We start from the raw sequence: 24,041 nt of genomic DNA, 5'->3' as shown, positions 1-24,041 counted from the left end.
ACGTTATTTCCGGTGACGGGTTGCTATAGCAACCCCACATAAACAAACAAGGCTCTCAACTTGTGAAGACTCCACGTTTCTGAAGTTATCGCCCCAGTTTATGACTGACTCCATATATCCTACGAATATTTATCTTTCTTACTAACATTTCGTATTAAACATTTAGCCAGGTGTATCAGCCATGGAAGAGGAGCCGGAGACGAGAGAAAAGCTGCGAGCTGACCCGTCTGTGAACGCTCACCGACCCGCGTCCGGAAAGTCCCAGGTAAGATCAAATACAGCCCCGACATCTTTAAATTTCTAGGAAATATAAAAAAATAAATAAAATTAGAAGTTGCCTCCTCTTTCGTTGTATTCCAGGACATTTCTCACGTGTTAGCAAGCATCTTCAAGCATCTTTACACAAACGACATCATTGGAAAAGACGCTGTCTCCAACCTGGTTAAGACGAAAAGTGGACGAGGCAGCTATCATGACAGATATGTGAAAGAGCTCCAGCAGGTAACCAAACACACTCACCTACAGCATTTAAAAAAAAAAAAAAAAGCACTGTACGAAGTCAACTGAAGAATAGTGCTCTTATATAACTTTATTCATTTTTTTCCACCGCCACACAGGCTCATTGTGAATTTGAACAGTGTGTTAAGGAGGCAGACATGCTGGAGAGTCACATCATTCAGGCCAGAGCATCAGCCGCAGCCACAGAAACCCAGGCTTATGAGAGAATGAGGGAAACAACAGGCGATGTTTGTGATCACCAGAGACTGCTTACAGGCGAGCTGGAAGCCTGAAGTGCACAGCATGCTTGCTTAATGTAACCATCTACCTATACTTGTTTTGAAAATGCCTTGATATTATTTTTTCTGTCTATTTTCAGTCAAATCAGCCTTTTCCTGGTGTGTGGATGAAAATCTTCTTGAAATGAACAATCTGATTTCCCCAAAAGACTACTTAGCGACACAAAAACCACACGTTCGAGCACCAGCAGCAGGTGCCCTCTTTAACACTTAACTAATTATTATTATAAATTAGTGATCAGTGATTCAGTGCTGCACGCTTCTTTTTCCTTGTCAGAAAAATGGAATCCTGCCAGACCCACCATTGCCTACTCCATGCATGTGTCCGTAAAGCCTCAGGATGATGGCTGTACTGCGACTGACTTAAAAGTCACTGAGGTAGACCCCAGCGTGACCTTCGAGTCCTGCTCAGACACCCCGAGGAAGAAGAAAACCCACAGGGAGGTGAGGAGTTTGATGAGATCTTTATGTACTAGATCATAATGTATTCATGCTGCAAGTTTTTGTTATGATCCTTTTTTTACTGGACAGCATTAGAGTAGGTCTTTTTCACTATAATTTATGATTTTGTATTGTATTTCTTTTCCAAATGCAATAAAACTAATCTTGAATATAATTTAAAAAAGGTTGTTAAACAATACTAACTGGTAAGCCTGAAGGACAGAGAATGTATTGCATGTGTACTATAAATGTAAAATATAAATCCTAAACAATAATCTTCCAAGCCAAAGCAGACCAAGCCTAGACCGAAATGGAAGGACGAGCCAAGTGCAAAGGATCGAGCGGAGGCTTTGGAAAAACTTCAGAAGCTGAAAGATCGCCACAGCTTCCTCCGCAATCCACGTTTCCTTCCCCCAAATGCGCAGCAGGGCGGCATGTCTCTGATCAGGCCCAGAACTAAAGTGAAGGCAGAGCCGGAGAGGAAATGCACTGAAGAGAAAAGGTAATTAAAGAGAATAAAAGGCTTTTTGAGGATTTCACTGAACATCCTTATCATTTTATGATAGGGAAACATGTAATGATTAAGGTAGGTTGCTGATATGAAAATTTTGCATGGTTAATACGTTAAGCTTATGTAAGTCAATCCCCCTTCAATATCAGTGGCAAACACAAGTATCATTTACCTCAATGGAAAACAACTGTACAGCCTTCGTGCCAAAGCAGAGATGTGTAAGTTGATACTCTGAACACCATGTAGTCTCATGTGTAGGAGCCAGGCTGTTGTACATCAAATGCACCTCAACACTCTATTACTTTTCTATTTACCAGTTCCAGTGAGTTTGTTTTTACTGTGAATGCACACAACGCTCAGGTGCAGTTCTCTGTTCTTACTTTAAAAGCCAAGCTGATGAGCCTGCTCCAGTCTTCCTAGCAATGCCTTCACTGGTGGTTTTCACCAACTACAGCGTGGGACACGTCTATGAGGTGTGTTTTAGATCTTTTATAATTAAGCACAGCACAGAAGAAAAAAATCTGAACCCTTCTTTTTTCCTGTGAATTGGTGCACTGTAACGAGCCCTGCCCTTTTCTGTCTCAGACTGCACTGGAGCTTAAAAACTTGACTTCTTCAAGCCGCCAAATCCGAGTTATCCCTCCCACCACTCCTTACTTCTCTCTTGGCCTGGGTGAGCTGCTTTTGGTTCTGATTGGCTAGGGCAACATTCTCGTGTGTGATGTGGTGAGGAAATAACCAAGAGTCTCAACCATCAGTGACTACATCGAAGAGGAATGCTACAGAGCTTTTATTAAAAAAAGTCATTCATTTTGGAATGCAGTTTTAGCATTCCTGTGGGTGCAACAGCTCCTCTGCATGTTTCCCTAACTACCACTAAGTTATCTGAAGATCAGTTGGACCAAACTGAATGTAGAGTTGCACGGTTAAAATTTAAAAGGGGTTCTTATCATGATATGTTTTGGCAGGTAGATTCCCTGGTGAAGGCGGCATTGTTGCCCCAGGAATGAGCTGTAAGTACATGCTACGTTTTGCTCCAGACTCCCTGGCAGACTACAAGGACTTTATAGTGGTGGAGGCCCAGGCTGAGGACCCATTCGTGGTGCCAGTCGAGGCATGGAGACCTCCTCCCATACTCACCCGTACGTTTTCACTACAATCTTCCTCACTAATCTTGTTGCTATGTACATTAGTTACTTTATGATCTTCCCTCTTATTCTTCAGTACCAAGAGTCCTGGACTGTGGTTATTGTCTCATCGGAGGAGTTAAGTTTGTTGAGTTTCTGTGCCAGAATGTGGGTCTCAGCTCTGGGACCTTTTGCATTATTCCCAAGCATCAGTGGCCAGCCTCAAATCTTAGGGTAACAGACTGACTCATATAAATATAGTAACTCTTTTAGTCACTTTGTTCTGCAACTAGCAGATGCCTCATACTAAATAGCTCCATTTTTCATTATATAGTCTTTGGCCAGAACATACTTTTCTGAGCAGCCACCCTTTGCAGTCAGTCCCTCCCTTTTTGTGCTGCAGCCAGGAGAGGCCACTGTTGTTGAAGTGAGTCTTCTTCCTTCTTTCTTCCTTTAAATCCCTCTTCTTTAAATGACTGGAAGCCTTTTCAGGATACTTCCCAAGTTTCCCCAACTTTTACTTGTAATCAGCTGACTGTATATGTGGAAACTCAGCATGTAGAAAAATGTTTTTAATGTGTGTTTACAGGTGGTTTTCTTTCCAACCACTGCAGAGAAGATCTGCCAGGTTTTCACTGTTGTCTGTGACAACTGCCAGGTGAAAGACATTTCCATTGAAGGTACATACCCGCGATGGCATTGCTAAGAGCTGTGCTCCATAATAAAGTATGTAGTTTTGAAATTTCCACTCGTGCAATGTGTGTTTGTTCCTCAGGTGAGGGCCAGCTGATCGCGCTGGAGCTGGTGTCTGTATCTGGGGAGGAGGAGCCTCCTGTGGTTGGGGAGATGCACGATCTCACTGCAGAGCACTTTGTCCGTTTCAGCCCGTGCAACCCTCACTCTGTGCAGCAGAAGAAGATTGTCATCAGAAACAATGTGTAAGAGTCACAGCTTCGTGAATTTTATTAATTACAGTGCCTCTACACAAAAAGTACAAGCCTCTTCATTTCCAATCTTTTTGGCCACGGTAACAAAAAGCTCCAGTACTGGCAGAATTCACGCTGCTGAATTTTCTGGAAGAAATAATTAAATGCTAATTAACTGTGAGATTCTGTGCTCTGTTTCTGACCGTCCATTGCTCTTTTTTTACAGTAGCATGAGTAGAAGAAGAATTTCCCTTCATGTGTGTGTTTCTTTCTCTTTTCTTCATCTTGGAATAAAGTCACTTGGAGCTGCCTTTTCACTGGCAGATCATGAAGCCCAACCTGCACCCTCTACTTCCAGGGGAAACCCCTGAAGCCTCACGCATTCAGTTCCACTTGGCCACGGATGATGTTTTCCATATCAGTCCCTCAACAGGGATTCTGGCTCCCTGCCAGGACCAAGAGTATCTGCTCATCTTTTGCCCTAAAGAGGTAAATAGGACTCAGGAGAAATAATAGAAAAATAAAAAATCAGGCATTCATTATGTAACTGTGCCTGAAGAATGTTGCACTTCTTATGTTTTAGTTAAAAATACACTTCATATGAGGAATGTTTGTGTTTTCTTAAGTTAAAGGATTACCACAGTGTCTGTCACTTAGTCCTGAGAGACGTCCCCCAGCTGCCACCAGAGCCCACTGACAGCAGGTAGGTAAATAAAATAAAATCATAATGTCTCGAGCATTCCAGCATCACACATGGTGCTTATGTAACAGTGCCTACATATTTTTTTGTTTTGTTTTTTTATCAAATTTATAATTTGGGGAAATTTAGCATCCTTCAGCCTGTGCAGCCTGGCTCCAAGGTAACAAGCGTCATCATCATGGAAATAGAGGTCAAGGGCTCAACAGAGCCATATCAGATCCTGCTGGAGCCATACGCTGTTGTAATCCCTGGAGAGATTTTTATTTGCACACCCACTTGCAGGCAGTTCAAGGTTAGTTTTTTACAGCGGAGTTAAATCACATCATTCTGTGCCAGTGTCCCTATTATTAATTTTTTTTTCCTTCTTTGTCATACGTGCATGAGATGTGGAACCACAGCAAAACCTTTATCTGTTTTCAATGGGAGAGGATGAACAGCAGCTGTCATATAATGGAAGTGGAGCCATCTGCTGGCAGAATAGGTGCATGACACAGTAGATGTGCATTTTAATACAGAATAAAACTAGAATTTATTTAGGCTTCACTGGTCAGTACTCATAGCTTTAAACATAGCATTTTTAATTATTTTTTATTCATTTGTTTTTTTATGGATACTTACGGGGCTGTGTCCAGAGGAGAACGAATGTTTTGACTTCAATCTTTTTGTGACGGGAGGGAAAGCAGAGAAGGTTGTGACCCGTTTGGTTTGCTACATACAGCACAGCCACGAGCCCGTCACTTTGGCCGTTGAAGTATCCTTCAAAGTAAGACTGAACCACACACAAGTATGAATTACCATACCACATTAACAGTCTGCTGCCATGACATTGTAATCACTCGTTGGTGTTAAATAGGGCCCCGCGGTGACTCTCAGTGTGCCCAGCATTGACTTTGGACTCATAAGGCCCGGAGAGCAGACTCAGACCACCCTGCTCCTTACCAATATCACCCAGCTGGATGCCTCTTGGATCCTGGAGGACAAACATCAAGACTCACAGGTACAGAGGACACACCTGTGATAAAAAAAGATAGGCTGGCTGTGTTGATTTGTATATATTTTTTTCATAATATGACTCCATATAAGTAATCTGTGTTGGTGCTTAGATCTCAGTAGAGCCATGCAGGGGTCTGTTGCCTCCCTTGGCCTCTTGCAATGTGGATGTGCTCTTTAAGCCACATTCCTGCCAGCAGTTTGAAACAGAGCTGGAACTGACTGTGGAGAATGGGACAGGATGGTAAGGAAGTACAGTCGCATAAAACTTTATGGTTCTTCCTTTTAGCCCAGGGGCACCATCCATGAAAACGATATTAATCCGAATAAGAATGATGTGAGTAAGTGACAGGTAGCACTGCCTGTGTGTTCCTTACAGTCACCTGTCAGTGCGAGCAGATGTACAGTCTTCCCAGGTCTGTCTTCTGAACTGCATGCTGTCCTTCCCTGAACTTTATGTTGGAGCTCCTGCCACAGGCACCGTAACTCTTTTCAACCAGACCCTCCTGCCATCACACTTCAGCTGGATGGTATGCAACCCTGTTTCTAACAGTTCAACATTTACTGGATTAGGTTGCACAAAATCCTGCCATTTAAAATCTGTATACTGTAATATACCGTATAAGGTTGTTTCAGTACCTATTACCAATGGGAAATGGATCTTTCCCAATGGTTACGCTGGCTAAAATGAGCTTGTCTTTTAATAGTTACTGCTGCTTTAAACAGGCCCAGCTCCAGGGTAAACAAGCTTCAGTGTGTTCAGCCTCTTTTGACCCCTCCTCTGGTACTCTGGGACCTAATGTCAGCATGGAAATCACAGTGACTTTTACTGCTCACACAGATGTAAGTTATAGTCTACAGTGTTATTTAACACACCTGAAAAGTTTGATAAAAAATAAAATAAAGTTGGTGACAGCAAAAATTTGTACCTTTGATTCATATATTCGTATTCTGTCGCTTGATATTTGATGCGTTATCCTCCTGTTTGTGTTACCTTTTTTTCTTCTAGCTGGAGCTGACCAAGGTAGCTGCTGTCTGTGAAGTCCAGGGAATGAACTCCCCTCTAGTTGTTGGAATTGTGGGCAAACCCCAAAATCTCAGTGTATCTTACTCACTGCCCGTTGTCTGGTAGTAAACTTCCCTTAAAGCCTTGTATCTAAAAACCCACTGCATCAAATAACTCGATTTCATAGACTGAAATAACTGTTTTTCCCTTTCTAGTTCAAATGGTCAAAGCCCCTCAACACCAGTACTTGACTTTGGAGATGGTGTTGTATTGAAGAGAGCTGTTATCAAGCAGTTACTGATAACCAATCAAACTTCTATCCCTGCTCCTTTTACCGCAGAGGCAGAATACTTCACCTGCCATGCCTCAAAGCCAGATAACCAGCCAGAGAAAAGGTAGAGGGAGCTCGCTCATTGAGCTGAATAATTGATCAAAGAATTCCTTTACTTTGACAGAAAATCTGACACTGGCTGCATCTTAATCGCAGATTTGCATATGCTGCGAATCCGCTCCACTCTGTTCAAGCTAAGAAAGCAGAGGAAAAGGCACACGAGGGTATGCTTTATCTTTAAATCAAGCTTTCGAAATAACGCAACAAGGAGCTGTAACGCGACGGGTTATGAGTCTGTGTTTGGTTGTTCATTGTCAGAGTTTGTGAGCAGCCTGCTGGCTCATGGAAAAGGTGCAGCTTTTTCTGTCACGCCCAACGCAGGGATGCTGGGACCGTTTGAAAGTCAGACTCTGGATGTGACTGCCTACACTGACATGTGGGGAGAGTACAGAGACCACCTCATATGTAAAGTATGTGGCTTAAGCAAATACATGTGATCTAATGTAACAGGCTGTATATAAGACATGGTTGTAGCTACTAAGTCTGAAAAGTAATGCAATTGTAGAATTGCTTTAAACCTGCATGTTTTCTAATGGCCAGCAGGGGGCAACACCTCGTGTTTAGGAAAGCTTAGTGTAGGGCTGCATAAAACGATTATTTTAGTAATCGAGTATTCTATCGATTATTCCAGCGATTAATCGAGTAATCGGATAAGAAATACTTTTTTTTATTAACAGTTTATCTGCATATTTTAACTTCCGTAATGCAGTTTCTCGCCATGTGAACAAACAGCGGTGAATGGAGCAGCTACAAAGTTCTCTTTTCTTCACCTTAACACTTGCTGATCAGGTGCTTGATGAAGGACCTCCAGCTGTTTCACAGATTTAATGGTGGTTACTAAAAGAAAAAGCTGCTGTTTTGGACGCTGGAAAAACGTTTCCTTTTTCACTACTTGAGCTCACCATCACAGCTTCGCCTCTTTGCGCTTGTGCAGTTAAAACCGCTGCCTGCTATGAGTGTTTTGAAAAACTAGTGGCTGCGGGAGCCATGGCGCATGTGTGAGTAATGGTGTAATGCTTTGTATTCACAAGCATTCTCGAAAATACGTTTCTACTGCAGGTCTATATTTAGTCACTAATAAGGGATTAAAGTATAAAAAATATTTTGAAGGAGCCCCTCGGTCCTGGGGGGCGGGCCTTCCGGTACCGAACCATCGCTAGTGCTAATGGCCCGCGCTCGCTAGCAAACCAGTTCTGGTAGCTACAGCTGAAGTAAAGACAAAAATAGCAGCTGAAATTCTCAGCGAGCACAACACACACAGACACACAGAGAGCAGTGGAGGCGTGGAAATGCATGTCAGCGACAGTTGCCACCCGTCCCGTAAAGTACGGAACACGGCATGTTACGGAGCCATATTCCACGGAGTCCCGTAACATACGGGGTTCTGTATTTTACGAGACAGGTGGCAACTCTAGTGATGATCCACTCTGTGTTAAATGAAATCCATCGCAGCGACGGAGAGCTTTTTAGAATGTGTGCTTGTGTATACGTGAGTGATTCACACTCCAGTCCAGTAGGTGGCGGTAATGCAGTTCTATGTTGGTTTGCCAGCCCCCAATAAACCCACAAAAAAACGTCAGCACTAATGCTGCTAATGCTAGTGAGGAGCGCCGCTTACACCGAGACAGCTGAGCGCTGCAGAGTTTAAACGAAGCATCGACACAGTAAATTTGTGTCGATAAATTTTTAGAATCGATTTAATCGAGTTAATCGATGAATCGTTGCAGCCCTAGCTCAGTGAGAGCTCAGTTGTCTGCCCCTCGCTTGTCACAGCCATCTTTTATATACAGTCTCTGATTACTCTGAATTGTCTCTCTCTTTATTTTAATAAATGTATTTATTTTTGATCCAGGTGGGGGACCTTGAGCCTGTGCTTATTCCCATACATATGACGGTGAAAGGCTGCCCCCTCTACTTCCAGATGATAGGCCCACGATCACAGGACCAGAACCAAGGGCCAATCATACAGTTTGTTCCACAGTTCATTTCTCCAGTTACTTGTACCCATATTTGTTTATTTTTAATGACCATAATCTGTCTTTTAATCAGGAATTCCTCTTCTCATCGTTAGGTTTGGCACTCATGTATCAGGCGGTGACACGGTCTCTCGTTCTCTTCGCATAAACAATCCCACCATGTTTGGTAAGTGTGCTCAGTGAACACTGCTGGAAAAAGACCTAATGACCCTCTCATTTCCTCTCTGTTGGAGTAAATGCCTTCCTCCTTATTACTGAAAAAAAATCAAAGAGGATTTATAATAGCTTAATAGACTGATTTGAGATGGAACTGAGAAAACAGAGCTTCATTTTAAGTGGTAGCTGCTATTTTGGTGTTTTCGAGTGACTTTCAGTGCTGTTGAAAGTCTGCTGTCTCTGCTACTGTGAAATCCTATTATCAGCTCATCAATCAACTGGAAGGCGCTTTGAATTGCAGTTGCCTGTAGGACAGGATCTATATAAATACAGCTTGAAGTAATAAGTTCTACAGTAAATGATCTCATTTAAATATCACTTCGGTGACAGATATTCGTTTGGACTGGGAGACTTACAACATAGATCGGAATGACCGTAAACTGCTGGATGTCGTGGTGCTGTTTGGAGACGCCTTCCCGCTTAAAGATGCTGATGGCAATGAGGTGCTGAGCGGGGCATTCAGGCTTTCCGATGGAATCTTTCAAACAGCATGGGAAAAAACACACACCACAGTCTCTGAGGGAACAAGCGCTTCTCTCCAAAGCTTGACTGTGAGTATATTTAACACCACAGTGCAGATGCATAAAGATTTTATCGCACAGCCTGTGGGAAATCCACACAAATGCACGTTTTCTTCTTTCACTGGCTCGACCCAGCTTTCTTCTGTTGATTCAGGATGTGGAAGAGGAGGAACTCCTGTCTGAAGATGAGCGTGAGGAGGAAGAGAAGACTTGTTTTTATCCCTCCCCTGCAAAGAAAAAACTCATATCTGTCCACATCAGGCCTCACGTGGGCAACCTCTCAGATTACCCCTTCTGCATCACACCGCAACAAATAGTATGGTCAGAAGATTTCTGCCACGTGCTTCTTGTCTGTTACTTCATCTGAATAATGATGCATTTCTTTGTAAATCTCAAGGTGATTCCAGCAAAGAGCAGCGGAGCCATCCACGTGTCTTTCACTCCTTTGACTCTTTCTGGGTCTGCTCGTGAGACCAGATGTGTCGGCTTGGCTCTGGGTTTCATGAGCCTAGACTCTGAGGTAAGATGCTCAATATGTGAAACAGTACGGTTCGATATTAAATCCTGGAAAATGCAAACATTAGATAACTGCAACTAAATCCCCATACTTTATTGTTGTGTGTATTTCAGTTGGCTGCTTGTGTTCCTGGTAAAGTTGGGAGGGTTCAGGGTTTGGATTTAGAGCCTGTCAGGGTGGATCTACTAGCAGCTGTTAAGACTGCAGCGTAAGCAGTTATATTCCTGCTATTTATGCCCACCCAGACACCTAATGCATCCAACTCGATTTATGTTTCCTAAATTAAAATAAGCTGAGGTTGGGTGAAAAGAGCTCAGAGGTGGTCTGATTAAGTTGCATATCTTCCTCTTGACTTCCCGTCACTGCAGGCTGTTAGTGCAGATGGAGGAGGACGACGGGGCGCTGGAGTTTCGTGCTTCGGCCGGTGATTTACTGGACGCGCACTCAGACAAGGAGGTTGGTCTGAGAAATGCACCTCACTAATCAAAGGTGCTCTGACCTTGCTGAAGTGCACAAAGTGATATATTGATCCCAAGGTATTTCTGAGCGGTCATTTTCTGTTTTTGTTTTTGTTTTCCTGCAGATAGTAGTGCATGAATTTGACATCACACAAAGCTTCCAGCTGAAAAACACTTCAGAGATGCCGCTACACTTCACCCTGGGGGCTCAGCCTCCATTTTCGGTGGTCAAGCCAAAACCTCGGGCCCGGACCAGCGGCTCCAGCAATCCTCCCACCGGTGACAGTCAGCCTTTAGTGCTTAAGCCTCAACACAGCATGCAGGTGAGATGAGTCCTGGATGTAGTAGCGTCATTAGATTTTGATCTGAAGTATTATCTATAAGTGTTGTCTTCTTTTATCTAAATACTAGGTGAAAGTGGCCTTCCACTGTTCCCTGCCCCTTCTGGACCACGTGGACCAGACAGATGAGGAAATCCCTTCTGGGGTGATGGTGATCCACGGTGCAAATGGGCAGAGGAAGCTGAGGTTCAAGCAAAACCTCCTGATTCACTACAGCAACAACACTCTGCAGGTTAGGGACATTTGTTCAATGCGTGTATAATGATTCGGTTAGGAGCTGCTGTATGACCTCACACAGTCGGTTTGCTCTGTGCAGACAGTGCCGCTCTGTGCCCATCTGGATCTTCCAGCACTGTGTTTATCTGCTGACAGCATGGAGTTTGGGTTTTGCTATGTGAGGCAAACACAAACCAGAGAAGTAAATCTGTACAGCCACGGGGCCCGCGTGTACTGGAAATCAATTACAAGTAATCACACAACTATCAGTACTCTTTATATTGCCTAGAAATTTATATCTGTGATGTCACACTGAAAAACTGAAGCCCAAATTGCTTTGCATAGCATGTCAGCCCTATGTGTGTGATTCACCATATGCAGAGTCAGGTGAAGGGGACTCCCATGCGTTCAGAGTAACGCCTGACTGTGGACTGCTCGGGCCCAAGGAGCACCATGGCACCAGCTGCAGCCAGTGTCTTCAGATCAGCTTCACTCCCAGGTAAGGCAGCAAACCACTCAAAGAGTTTTCATTGTTAAAATTGTAAACATGAAAAAAAAAAAAAAAATGCTGGCACTGTAAAGTATTTAACACATTCAAAACAAGGTTATGTTTCAGATGTGTACATATGTGTGTTTCAGTGAGGACAGGGAGTTCAGGGCCGTGCTGGTTATCCAGTGTCCTCTAGTAAAGCCTTCCCTCACGCTGCAGCTCCGGGGAACAGGATCCTTTGATGAGATGTACAGGTCCATCTAAATACGTTACATCTGTGTATTTATTTATTGTTCTTTATTTAAGAATAAAAATAAATATTAAAGGCACTTTCTCCGATCTTCTTTTATTACATACACCAGTGCAAAAGTGCTTTCAGCAACCACTGAGTCATGGCTGTTTTTGTGAAGACATTTAATTATGAAAACATATGCACCTAAAGAAACAGTATGTTAAGAGTTCCAGGAGGCATTCTGAACTAAATAGCAGTCACTCAGACTCCCTGTGTTTAAATATCGAAAAGAGTTGGGAAAACAAATGTAAATAAAAACAGAATTCAGGGGTCTGCAAATCTCATGAACCCACATTTTATTCACAGTAGAGCACAGAAAAGATACCAAATGTTTAAACGGAATAATATTCCTCAGCATAAAATTGTGAAGACTTTGAATATTTCATCATCTATAGCATATTATATCTTCAAAGGATTCAGAGAATCTGGAGAAATCTCGATGTGAAAGGGATAAGACCAAAAATCAATACCAGATGCCTGTGATCTTTGGGCCCATCAAGTGGCACTGTGTTAACATGGAAATCACTGCATGGGCTCAGGAACACTTCCAGACCATCCAGCTTGTTATCAGCCTGCATCTTTGATGGTAAAGGGGGTGCATCAGTGCCCATGGAACTGGCAACTTGCACATCTGAAAAGGCACCATTTTGTGCAGTTTGTCTGCAGAAAACCTTACTTTGTTATACTGAATCAGATTTAAAATCCCTCTTTGTCATCACAGCAAGAAGCCTTTATTTTCAGATGTCTTCTGCAGTCTGGAAAATTTGAGGCAGCAGCCAACCCTCCATTTCAGTCCCATTGCACATAAAAACCACGCAAAATGCCCGAGAGGCAATTGTCAGAGCAGGAAACTGTTAAAGATACTAGTAAAGTTATTTGAACATCCATTTTTTTTTTTAAAAAAAGAGAGATTTTCCCAGTATTTTGAGGCATCCCTGAGGTGCTCATCTGAGAGAGGCCTCACTGATTTCCAACAAATCAATATCAGCCATGGTTTGCAAGTGAGGAATGAATGGATTTTTCTAGCAGTCTCCTCAGCAAAATGTAAAGACTGAAAACAATGATAGCTAGAAGGTTAGGCATCAATATGCAAACATGTCCTTCTCCACACATACTGTATCTTAACAGCTTTTTCCAGCACCCAGGGAAGGGCAAGGCAGATTTGATACTCAGTACTCCCCAGACAAAAAAAGGCTCATCTGCAGACCTGCAGTCCACAGGCACACATTACAAGGCTGGAGCTACAACAGGACTGATCTGTGTAAAGTGGTGATTTAAGGTTGTTTCTGTTTTAGCACAGCTTCTGAAGAAATACAGTAGTCAGAGATCACCTCAGTCCACATAATGCACATGTAAGCATTAATGTGCTCAAAGATGTGTTTAAATTTCACTCAGCATTATATGCTATGCCACATACATGGAAGTATGTGGCATAGCATATAATGTGTTTATTTTCTGGAGAACCCAAATTTCTCAAAATCACTAAAGAAAAAAAGAAGAAAACAAAACACATACCCCCACTCACACACACACACACACACACACACACACACACACACACACACACACACACACACACACACACACACACACACACACACGTGTGTTTTGCTATCTTTGTGGGGAATTTCCATTGACTTCCATTCATTTCTACAGCCTAAACCTTACCTTTACCCTTTACCCTTTACCCTTTTCCTAACCCTAACCATCACATACCTAACCCTAACCCTAACCTAAACTCAATTCATACCTTAGCCCTAACTCTGACCCCTGACCCAAAAACAGGGTTTCCCCTTGTTGGGACAAGGTTCCAGTCCCCACAAGGAGCAATTGGTCCCCACCACGTAGTATATGTCAGGAAAATTGTCCCCACAAGGTATTATAAACAAACGCACACACACACACACACACACACACACACACACACACACACACACACACACACACACACACACACACACACACACACACACACACACACACACACACACACAGGCTGTTAGTGTTCAGAACAGCTGCATGTCGTGTTCATCTGCAGCACAGTTTAGCATCTACAAGCACTCAAATCCATAGAGAGATGCAAATGTACAATTGATATTCATTGCACTGAAGCAGTCTTACACAGAGCAAGGGCATGTGTAATCACAATAAAACAGTGCAGTTTGGAACTAGTCTGATGCTGGGGCCGAGGTCAGTTAAGCATTTCTTATTCCAGTTGTCTGCAGTGCACAGAAAAGTGAAGACAGGACTCCCCGAGGTTTCATTTTTACGCCCATTATAAATCATTTTGGTACATTTTTTTTTTTCTGGGCTACACAATTCAAATGCTCAGCTATCAACTGAGAGACAAAACAGGATAGTGATGTGTGGTTAAGTAGGACATTTTTGTCATTTACTGAGATGCAATGCTTATAGTCCAGTTAGCAGTGTGCTGCTATGCACTTACTGTCTGTGTGTGACAAATATGGGGACTGGTGTCTGTGCTCTCATCAGCTGACATGCAGGGAAAAGATGCAAATTACGCTCCACGCCAACAGTAAAATGGTATTACGTGTAGTGTGGCGAACATCTTACTGACAGATTTGAACCGAGTTCATGTGCCTCTGCATGGTAATGGCTGCTGCAGACTGAAGAGAGGAATTCTGTGGTCATTTTGTGAGGCTTCAGTAATTTAGTCAAGTGTTCTGGCTTTTTATCTACGTTTTAAAATGGAGTTATGTTGACAGTTAACAGGAACTGTCAACCCACTGAGATCAAGTGAGAGCAGTTAGAAACACCGGCTGGCTGCACTAATGAGGCAGGCATAACACTGTATAGAGTACTGATCACTTGACCCCCTTCAAAAAAAAAAAAAAAAAAACTTTGGCAGGGTCGGTCTTGAAAAGGAGTTTTTTTTTTAATGTATCTCAATGGGACTTTTACCTGGATAAATAATTTCTGCCACCCTGGCCTTTACTTTTTCCAAGTCTGGGTGTATGCAAAATAAAAAAATGACTGTTTTCAAGCAAAACTTCTATCAGCTTAGTATAGATACAGAAAGAACCAGCAGGACCAACACTGCTGGCCTGTCTGCACACCAGACGTGGAGTCCTGACAAGGCAGGATGATATGAAATCAGACTCGCGCTCTAAAAGGATTTTTTGACCCTCGTAACTTTTAATGTGACTGTCCTCAACCCATCAACAGCTATATCATGATGGTTGGCTCTTTAGCTGCATACTGTATATGTACATTAGCTGAATTATACAATATTATTAATATGTCTTATTTAATTTCTTTTTTTCAGCAGATTGCTTATAGTATTTGGTTAAAAACACACCAACTAGTCAAAGCCACATTCTGCACAGGGGAAAAAATACAAAAATATTTGCATTAAAAAAAAAAAAACATGTCGGTTTGGCTCTTCTCTCTTTTTGCTGTTCGGTGGGATGAGTAATAAGGTGCATGAGGGTTTTTCCACAGGTGTCTGATTATGCTAAATGTCAAATTCATGATCAGCTGTGGGCCCCATAGATGGCTGGTTATTGCAAATTCCTGCCACGCAACAAAGTCCTCAGCTAACTTTTCAAAACTGCCAGGTGCAATGCTGGTGAAATATACAGATCTGATGGCTTTATGAAAATAAAGGAAGAAAACACTCAATTTCGGTCAAGGATAGAGGACACTGCTGGACAAACTTGATGATTTTTAGTTCCATCCACCTTTTAACTTTGCATCATAGCGTTTAAGAGCACAGGGCAGAGACACATGAATGTGTGCTTATCCCTGATGTCCACGGTGTGGCGGTACTCTCTGAGGTTTGAAGCCGCTGCCGTGGAAACGCACCACCGGACAGCGTCACCACTTCCTGGAGCTCACGTTGTTGCTGACATCAGAGGCGCAGCTCCAGGGAGAAACTCAGCTCTCCCCTCTCTGTAGTGTGTGTTGAGACAAGCAAAGAGCAGGGCGAAGAAAAAAAAATAAAAAAAAACAAAAAGCAAAACAACTTTCCTCTGAAACACGTCGGCCGCTGCAGGTTATTCGCCTCTGTCAACGTCACTCTGGATTTATTCACCTTTGAAAAAAAAAAAAAAAAAAGAAGAAGAAGAAGATCTCCGTGCCAGAGTGCAGCGTGTTCATGTTATTATTTCTGCGCTTAGTCCTGAGCGCAGTTTCCGGATATCAGCCCACTGTTTTTGGAAGATTTTCTCTGCATCTTTTGGGATTTTTCCGCTCTTCTTGTCGCTTGTCTGTGATAACTTACAACCCGCAATCAGTTCATCTTCAAAAATCCTGCAGCCGCAACTGAATCATGGGCACACACAGATAACAAGGTAAGAGCCAGTCTGTCTGTCTCTCTCTCTCTCTCTCTTTGGCTCCAGTTATTGTGACCACTGCTCGTTACTATTATTTCACGTTTATAGCAAACGAAATTCCAGGACAGCGCAGCAGACTTGCATCTGTTATTAATAATGTTATGATAAGTTTTAAATGAGTGCTTGTAACACAAAGCATGTGCAGTACGTTTACAGATAGGCCCTTCTCACAAGTGGAAACTGTTTCTTGGACAGCTTCCTGATGATTTCAGTGCAACTCTTATGGTGCTGAATTTGAATTTGGACAAGAAAGAGCCCGTAATAAAGCTTCACAGACATAACAAACCATTTCTATTGTAAAAGAGAGAGAGCGAAAAAAAAAAGTTTTGCATTTTATAAGTGGTTGTTTCCAGTGTACAGTACTCTTCCACATGGATTGAGCAACGTGTAAGGACATAAATTGCATGTCTTTAGATGTGACGGATTGCTGGAAAGTCGTTGTCATTATATGTGCTTGTAGGCTCATTCATAGCCTGAGTCCTTTTCTCTCTCTCTCTCTCTCTCTCTGCTGTCAGTTTTCCAGACCACTCTGATTCACTGTGGCCGCTTTAGCTGGTGTTCTTCTTGAAAAGAGGAAACCTCAGTGTTCTTGTCCCGAAAGCCCTTCAAATGTGACTTTTTTTTTTTCTTCCCACCTGCCCATCTGTCCTTGGGATCCCTGCCTGTTTCTACCCTTGCATTTTCAAGGGATTTTGCGGCCTTCCTGAGGTAGTGAGAAGTAACGAGGATGCAGGTGAGCTTCATCCGGAGATGGCAGATCTCTGAGATGATGCGCTAAATTAGATCTTAATGAGGCCACCGTCTTCATCAAATCAAATCAATAGGAAATGCAGTCACAAGAAGCAGCACGAGCAGCACGCTGATGGATGAGTTCATCATCGCTCTGGCATGCCCTGGAGCTCAGGAATAGCCTTAAAGTGAGAGTCAAACTGTCAAGTGGAAACCACCCACAGATATAGTTGGCGTGCCTCTAGCAAAAACAAACCACTGTGCTGATAAGAGGACAGAATTCCACAGTGGATGCAGCCAGACATGCATGTGGTGGGTTATTAATTGTATTTTGATGGGGGCACAGGTGAAATGCTGATATTGCTTGTAGTCTGTTGTCAATCTGAAAAAACTTTGAAAGCTGCATGGAAGTATTTCATGTGCTACAGAGTTTGCTCTTGGAAAGTGTATTATTATTGTTATTATTATTATTTCTCTGCAGCTTATCTATGTGACAGTTATGTGCACTCCTTTTAACATCCTGTTGTCACCTCTCAGTATCACACAGGGGGCTTTGCAAGTCATTAGTTCAGCATCACGGCCTCGTCTCTCTCACACTGGCCGCTCCATGATGACTGTAAAGCCATGCTATCATATGCTCAATTCACAGGAGCCTCACCACTTTCCAGATGCCCACTGAGGAAAAGCTGCTCTTCAAAGGTTACTGTGAACCACAGAGAGATGGGAGGATTAGTTTCTCTTGAATTTGGACATTGGTTGATTACTAGCTGCGATAGCATGGCTGCTGTTGTCACTAAGTGAGCATGTGTGTTTGTGTGTGTTATAAAGGCAAAGTGGTTCCAGTGTCACCTACTGATATAAATTGCTGCCCCAAAATGGCCTGTCTGCGATTTACTGGTATTGCTTAGATGTTTCAAATAAGACAACATTTCCTTTAACAGAGCATAATGCAGAAAGCAATGCTTGCGGTAACTTAGAAATGCAGTAGTCACATGGTTTAGCCAGCAGAGCCGCTCAGATTCCAGTGTCAGCAATACTCTCAGTGCTTTCTGCAGCACATGTTGCAGAGTAGCATGACAGTGGAGCAGACAAAGTCAAGCTGTGCTTTTATGGTGAGTTGCAAACTAGTTTGTGAAGTACGATGCTGGAAAGTTAAACAATAACCCCATCATTATATACACTGTATATACAAGACTGTGCAAAAATCTTGAGCCACCCCTCGTTTCTCAATATTTTACAAGGAAAGTGGAAAATAGGTGCAGTAATTGTGTAACCGTATGGGGGAAGTATAGTATATAAGGCCAGTGTCTCCAGATGGCTGTAGACACTCAGTGCTGTACCTCTCTGCTGACCTCCTCAATACATATGGACAACAATTTGAAGCAGAACTTACAAATTTGGATTCATGGATTCAGATTAATTCCCCTTCCTTAAGAATGGCTTCTTGACAGCCACCCTTCCATTCCTTCCATTTGTGATGAGGCTTCAGTGAACAGTAGATGATCAACAGGAGGGCCAAATGCATTTCTCAGGTCCCGTGTCAGGTCTTCGCTCAATTTTTTTGTTTATATATTTTTTCCTGTCTCTTAAGGACATGACTCTCAGATACTGTTCATCGGCTGTAAGTAGTTTCCTTTTAGGCCTGACACTTTTTCTTTTGTCCTCCACTTGCCCAGTTTGCTCAGAATCTTTCATTGCACACCATGCTGAGTTATGCCAGGTTTTCAGCTAATAGCTCTTTGGGAATCACCTTGTTGGTGCCAAAATACTACTCTATGCCTGCCAAACTGTGTTATCTTTGATATTTTATGAGTGAGGAAAGCAGTCAGTGTCCAAAGAAAAACTCTGAGAGGCCTTCAGAAAGCTTGGAGAAGTATTGCTCAAGACCACTTTAAAAATTACAAGAAAGTCTGGCTGCTTGGAAACAAAATATAAAGAAATGAGGGGTAGTTCATACAGTTTTGTATATATCTATAAATATCAGTTTCAGATGTGTTTCTCAAAAATCTGGATTGGTTGGTTGGTAGGCTTGTTGCAACTTTATAATATACATATAATTCACCATTTGAAGAAGGTTGTAGTTTAAGCCATGAATACTGTGTGAAGGAAAACAGAAAAAAAAATCAGTTTGTGTGATATTATAGTAGTAGTAGTAGTATCATATGCTCATAATGGTCAGTTTTTGTAGTTTTTATAGAAAGGCTGCTTTATAAGCTGGGGGATTGCAGTTTGAAAATGTAGGATTGCACTTAGACTATAGTTTGGCCACTGTGATTTCCTTCATTCTTTATTGGAATATCCAGAAAATCTGAGCTAAGTGCACATCTGTCAAATTCACTTGAAAGTCGAAATCCTGGCTTTGAGGCACAGAGCGGGGAAAAAGCGTGAGTTTTTCAGGAGCACTGTAGTTTTCATCACAGGCTCATAATAAAAATGTTTAGTACCAACACCTTGATGTTCCTGAAGAGGTTTCAATGAACTCTGGACCTATGTTGGTAGGGCCTTGGTCTTATTGATACTGGGAATCCAGTAATCACTGTGACTAAGCCTAAGGTGGCCAGAGGATGGGAGAACCAGGAAGTAAGGAAGCCATCTCTGTATCACTGTGTCCTGCCAGGTCTGTCTAGTAAATTGGCACAAAAGACACCACTTAAAAGTAAAAGACTCATAAAAGCCTGTCAGTGTGTTGTTGAGTCACTCTGAGGCTGAGCGAAACAAAGACTGTGTAGTCTGTTGGGACTAAAAACGAGCTTCGGCCTGATTCCTAAGCACTGAATTTGCAAAAATTCAATATTTGCCACATGAATTGCACCAACCCTACAGTAAGGCATGATAGTCACAATGACATATTTCCGCAGCAGAAAAATAGAGAGCCACAGTGCAAAGATTCATCTTTCAGCAGGACGGTTAAATTCTTGAGTGGTTTCGGAACTATTTTCTGTCTTTGCCCAGCCAAACCCAAACATCCATGAAAAATCCGTAAATCAACCTCAAGTTAACAGTGTTTGAACAGCTCATGTTAACATGCCATGTGTAAAGAAGACAGATCGACACTGGAGAAATACAGGTATGCAGTGCTTCTTTTGGCACACAAGCAGTATTACCCATATGTGTTAATGGATTGCTGGTTTGCATGAATATGTACAACCTTCAGCCTTTCATTTTCATTTAATGCGCACACAGTTGCAACACGTTATGACATGATATGTCACTATGTGTTTGCAGGCAGAAAATACAATGTCAATCAAATTCAAATGAAGTCTGCAACGAGCAGAAATGTGGACAAAGTGGAAGGAGTAAGTCTGGGTCAGCTTTCTTTATCTGTGAAAGTGCAGTAAGGTCCGGCCCCCGCTGCTCCAGAATCCAAGAGGAAGTTGTCCTGATTGAGCTTTGTCTGCATGGCTTGTCTGACCGTAAGGACAATGCCATCAGCAGCAGCAGAGCCCAAGGCTGCAAGGACAGACGGATAGAGAGCAGAAAGCCATACTAGGTCATACACATCAAGGACTGTCTGTACACAGTTATGTAAAATGCTACACAAGGCAGGCGTCATTGTTTACCACATATACCGGTTTATACACGCATGCAGAAATGTTTGTGGCTTGCTGCAGATATTTTAAATAAAAATGACTTGGGAGACTCTTGAAATTTAATTACAAAATTGCTTTTGGATTTTTCATTGTCACACTCATTTAGCCGCTGTGAGTGTCAAAGGCCGGGAACAGAGACGCTCTTCATGGATAAACAGCTTGCTGGCACAGCCGAAACACTTTCTTTACTCTTCCTGAATCACAGCTGTTTGACATTCTGTCTCGTGAAATGGGTATAAATCTATGAGCTGTCTCTGCATGGCTGCGTTTGGGTGGGGAAACACAATGAATGAATGTGCTTGTAATAGCACGTCACCTCGTAATGGAAAAGACAGCTTACTTTACAGATCACACGGATTTCTCTCGGGTGGGGAATATGGTTCTGGTGATCCAGGGAGTGGATGTATTGTGGACAGCAGGAGAACCACTCTTTCCTTTTTTTTTTTTTTTTTTTTTTTTTATTGGCTATTTTTAGCCACTGTTGTGTGGTTGACGATAATGGTGGATAGAGCTACTTATCTCCTAGCTAACAGAGCCATCACTATCAATGAGGAAGATCATTTTACACCGGAGTCTGATTGAGTCCACTGGACTGAGTGAAGATAATACCCTGAGCTCCACTTCATACACTCCTTTGGGTTAAACTTCTTTCTCCTAACAATTGTACTGTCTTCTCGGATTGCCTCAAACAGAAGTGATGAAATCAGACCTTAAACTTATGAGCCGTTGTCTGACCCAGCAAAGGTGCTTTACTAGTTCTAGAGTTATAAATGGTGAGGTTTGCTGGTCTTTTAATACAAGTACTGTAAAAACTGACAGTGTTAACAAATCTGGCTTCGGGAAATTAATGTAGTGCTGACACTGCATGCTGAAAATGGTATGCTAACTTGTTGGTTAGCAGATCATTTTAACCCTGCTCATCATTTATTTGTTGTGTGCCATAGTTGAATGTTTCAAGACAGTGGGATGAAGAGCTGAAAGACTTTAAAACAGCTGTGTTAGTTAATATAATGAAGAGTTCTTGGTTCTGCTGGGACAAAGTGAGGGATTGCTTAATAATGGAAATAGAATAAACAAAGATGTTAGTATCAGGATTGGCTGTTGGCCAGATTTCTATTTTAAGCTTTGGTGTCTGACTAGGATTTCACAATCGTTCATTCCTATCTAGGATGTGGTTATAGCTGTTTTGCTGTGCAGGTTAAATTGAAACTTTTAAAGGGTGGTGCTGCATGAATCGACAAGGATCACTGAAGCTACTGCGTGCACAGTCTGGTAATTACAAATGTCGTCATCAGTTTTTTAAAAATTTTACTCAATGAGGAGATGTTATCAGATGAGTTAAAACTTTGCTCGAGGAGTTAGATGAAATGTAAGTCAGTCTTTACAGTCATTATTATTTCTCTACCAAATTTCATAAAATGAAAAGTGTTTCCCAGTTCCAGCCATAGACAGTATAAAAGGCGGACGTAGGTACCGTGACGTCGCCCGTTTGATTCGAAAGTCCCGCCTTGAATCCTCGATGTGAGCATTTCCGCCGTCACTGTCTTGGTTGCAACAAATAGACGTGACAAGAAGGGGTGGATCTGACTCTGAGACCGCACACTCAATTAATTGGGGTTTCATACTGCAAATAATCCTGCATTTTGAAACATGCTGAGGTGCATACTTAGGACTGGAATCCCAAGTATGCACCCTCTTAATCAGTAATGAAAATAATCCTTAAACTGAACCTTCCATAACTCTCATTAATACAAAGAGATCAGTTTAGTCACTGGCCTTCTAGTGCAGTGTCCCTAACTGAACATGCATTTACAGTTGAAACAAAAGGTACAGATGTATAAATAATGGCTTCACAGCCAAAGGGGAATTTCCTTTATTTGAAATAAAACATTGATTTACTGCTGTATGATGGGAAGAGTCCTCTTGATGTGCTGTAGGACGCCATCATTAAGCCTGCTGTCCCATTGAAGAGCTTAGACTTCTTCTCAGCAATAACTCTCCTGAGACAAAGAAAGGGGAACCAAGGTTATGATAAAGAGCGATCAGGCCCCACACAGAATGACATTCTCCCACCCACACGTGTCTACCACCACCCAGAAGTCCTCAACTCCCTGCATAGAAAAACCTCAGTGGGCTTACTGAGCAAGAGGACATAGGGTATTGTCTTACTTCCCAGAATCAGCAAGCGTAACCCTCTGACTCACACAGGGTGGCCATAACACACTCTTGGCAAGCGTTTAGCAAACAGGACACCCCTGCTGCTGACCTTTTTAAAAAGCATAAGTCACCTAAACAGCCACGTCTCACTTAATCACCCTTCACTTCCTGCAAGAATTGCGATTCAGACAGTCCACCGGGTATTATGATGTCAGGCCTGTGATACATTATGTGGTTTCATTATCAGCAACGATGTGTGTTTAATCTTATTTTGGATACAACAACCTACAGTATGACCTTTGCTCTTGTTATAACAGGTATTACTGTTGCTACACTGTAACAGGATTTTGGATTTGTTTTGTGCACTGTTGCAGATCCACTGTCTCCCAACAACTCCCACATGATTTTGAAATCATTTAGCAGACTCCTGAAACTTGAGTGTGTAATTCATCAGTGAACATCGTGGCTCCGTAAGTTGATGTCACTGTGATGATTTGCACAACATAAACGGTTTCATGTTTTCATATCAAGCTTCCTCGGAACTGAAGGAGAAATGCATCGGAAACTGCAGATGTGTTTGGATTCAACAGTGTGTGTTATCTTTGGATAGAGCCGTCCCGTCTCTTTCTCCCATTCCCATTCTTCAAGCTGAGCTAAGCTAACCGTATGATGAAATGAGAGACTGTCTTCCTGTATTACAGGACACCTGCATATTTTCCACAGGTATACTGCCTTAACATCCCTACATCTCATCACCGATCATTTCCTATTCATATGCTTAAGGAGGTTGACCTCTGAAATGGTGTTTTCTCTGGGACTCCACAGGAGTGATGTGAGATATGAGGTCATACTGCTTTGGCTATCAGGCAGCTGGAGAGCAGACCTCCCACTTTTCTAGTCTAAATTAGGAGGGTGTTTCCCTCAGAGACTTAGCCCATCATCGCAGTGTTTGCTTAGTTGAAGAGTGACGTCACAGACCTGTAGAAGGTTAGGTACATGCTCGCAGTCATGTACACGCTGACCTGCATAGTCTTGGCTGTAATCCCCTGCTGAAACTTCCAACAAAATAATAATTGCAGCGTGTGGTTTGAGGAGTTTGGCTCTGCTTTGTCTGGCTGGGATGTTTTTCTATAAAGCGCTGTCTGAAACTCCATCTTGTCCTCTCTTCATAACTGACTTTCACTGGTCATTTCAGCAGCAGTCCTCATGTTGTGACAAAGGAGAGGTCTCTGCCAGTGAAACATTAGCCTGACTGGAGATTCCCCCACCCCGATAGCTTGACAGTGGCGTGCGT

At 42.5% G+C, this 24,041-nt stretch overlaps 2 protein-coding genes across 5 annotated transcripts in view; both read left to right on the top strand.

Annotated features, from left to right (window-relative positions):
• Positions 1–11,904, top strand: dlec1 (DLEC1 cilia and flagella associated protein). 3 transcript variants are annotated; one of them, XM_030756722.1, is made up of 38 exons: positions 2–265; positions 361–501; positions 618–774; positions 878–991; positions 1,075–1,241; positions 1,523–1,740; positions 2,138–2,222; positions 2,335–2,422; positions 2,718–2,891; positions 2,974–3,110; positions 3,211–3,303; positions 3,466–3,556; positions 3,652–3,814; positions 4,099–4,291; positions 4,429–4,505; positions 4,632–4,794; positions 4,887–4,983; positions 5,135–5,265; positions 5,356–5,499; positions 5,606–5,736; positions 5,872–6,022; positions 6,219–6,335; positions 6,502–6,620; positions 6,714–6,893; positions 6,986–7,053; positions 7,148–7,299; positions 8,742–8,857; positions 8,961–9,031; positions 9,412–9,632; positions 9,757–9,870; positions 10,000–10,122; positions 10,233–10,327; positions 10,488–10,575; positions 10,703–10,900; positions 10,989–11,150; positions 11,235–11,385; positions 11,516–11,633; positions 11,774–11,904. In XM_030756722.1, the coding sequence occupies exons 1-38, from the start codon at positions 182–184 to the stop codon at positions 11,886–11,888; spliced, it is 5,007 nt and encodes a 1,668-aa protein (XP_030612582.1). In that variant the 5' UTR covers positions 2–181; the 3' UTR covers positions 11,889–11,904. The 3 variants fall into 3 exon arrangements, with proteins under 3 accessions (XP_030612583.1, XP_030612582.1, XP_030612581.1); XM_030756721.1 differs by having other exon boundaries at positions 9,757–9,918; XM_030756723.1 differs by lacking the exons at positions 10,989–11,150; positions 11,235–11,385; positions 11,516–11,633; positions 11,774–11,904 and having other exon boundaries at positions 1–265; positions 9,757–9,918; positions 10,488–10,608; positions 10,703–10,837.
• Positions 11,905–15,818: 3,914 nt separating this feature from the next.
• The window catches only part of map3k22 (mitogen-activated protein kinase kinase kinase 22), a 38,893-nt gene continuing 30,670 nt past the window's right edge, over positions 15,819–24,041 (top strand). For both annotated transcript variants that reach the window (XM_030757062.1, XM_030757061.1), the window contains exon 1: positions 15,819–16,229. The gene's annotated coding sequence lies outside the window, so the exon portion shown is untranslated. The remainder of the gene's footprint in view (positions 16,230–24,041) is intronic.

This window comes from Archocentrus centrarchus, chromosome 20 (assembly GCF_007364275.1).
Source record: "Archocentrus centrarchus isolate MPI-CPG fArcCen1 chromosome 20, fArcCen1, whole genome shotgun sequence".
Classification (NCBI taxonomy): Eukaryota; Metazoa; Chordata; class Actinopteri; order Cichliformes; family Cichlidae; genus Archocentrus; species Archocentrus centrarchus.
This window is presented reverse-complemented; position numbering and strand designations above follow the sequence as displayed.

Bases quoted from the DNA above. Each gene is read 5' to 3' on its own strand.
- dlec1 (XM_030756721.1), top strand. From the start codon at position 182: ATGGAAGAGGAGCCGGAGACGAGAGAAAAGCTGCGAGCTGACCCGTCT. The intron at 2,223-2,334 runs GTGTGTTTTAGA...TTTCTGTCTCAG, and splicing joins GCGTGGGACACGTCTATGAG to ACTGCACTGGAGCTTAAAAA. The intron at 11,634-11,773 runs GTAAGGCAGCAA...TGTGTGTTTCAG, and splicing joins CAGATCAGCTTCACTCCCAG to TGAGGACAGGGAGTTCAGGG.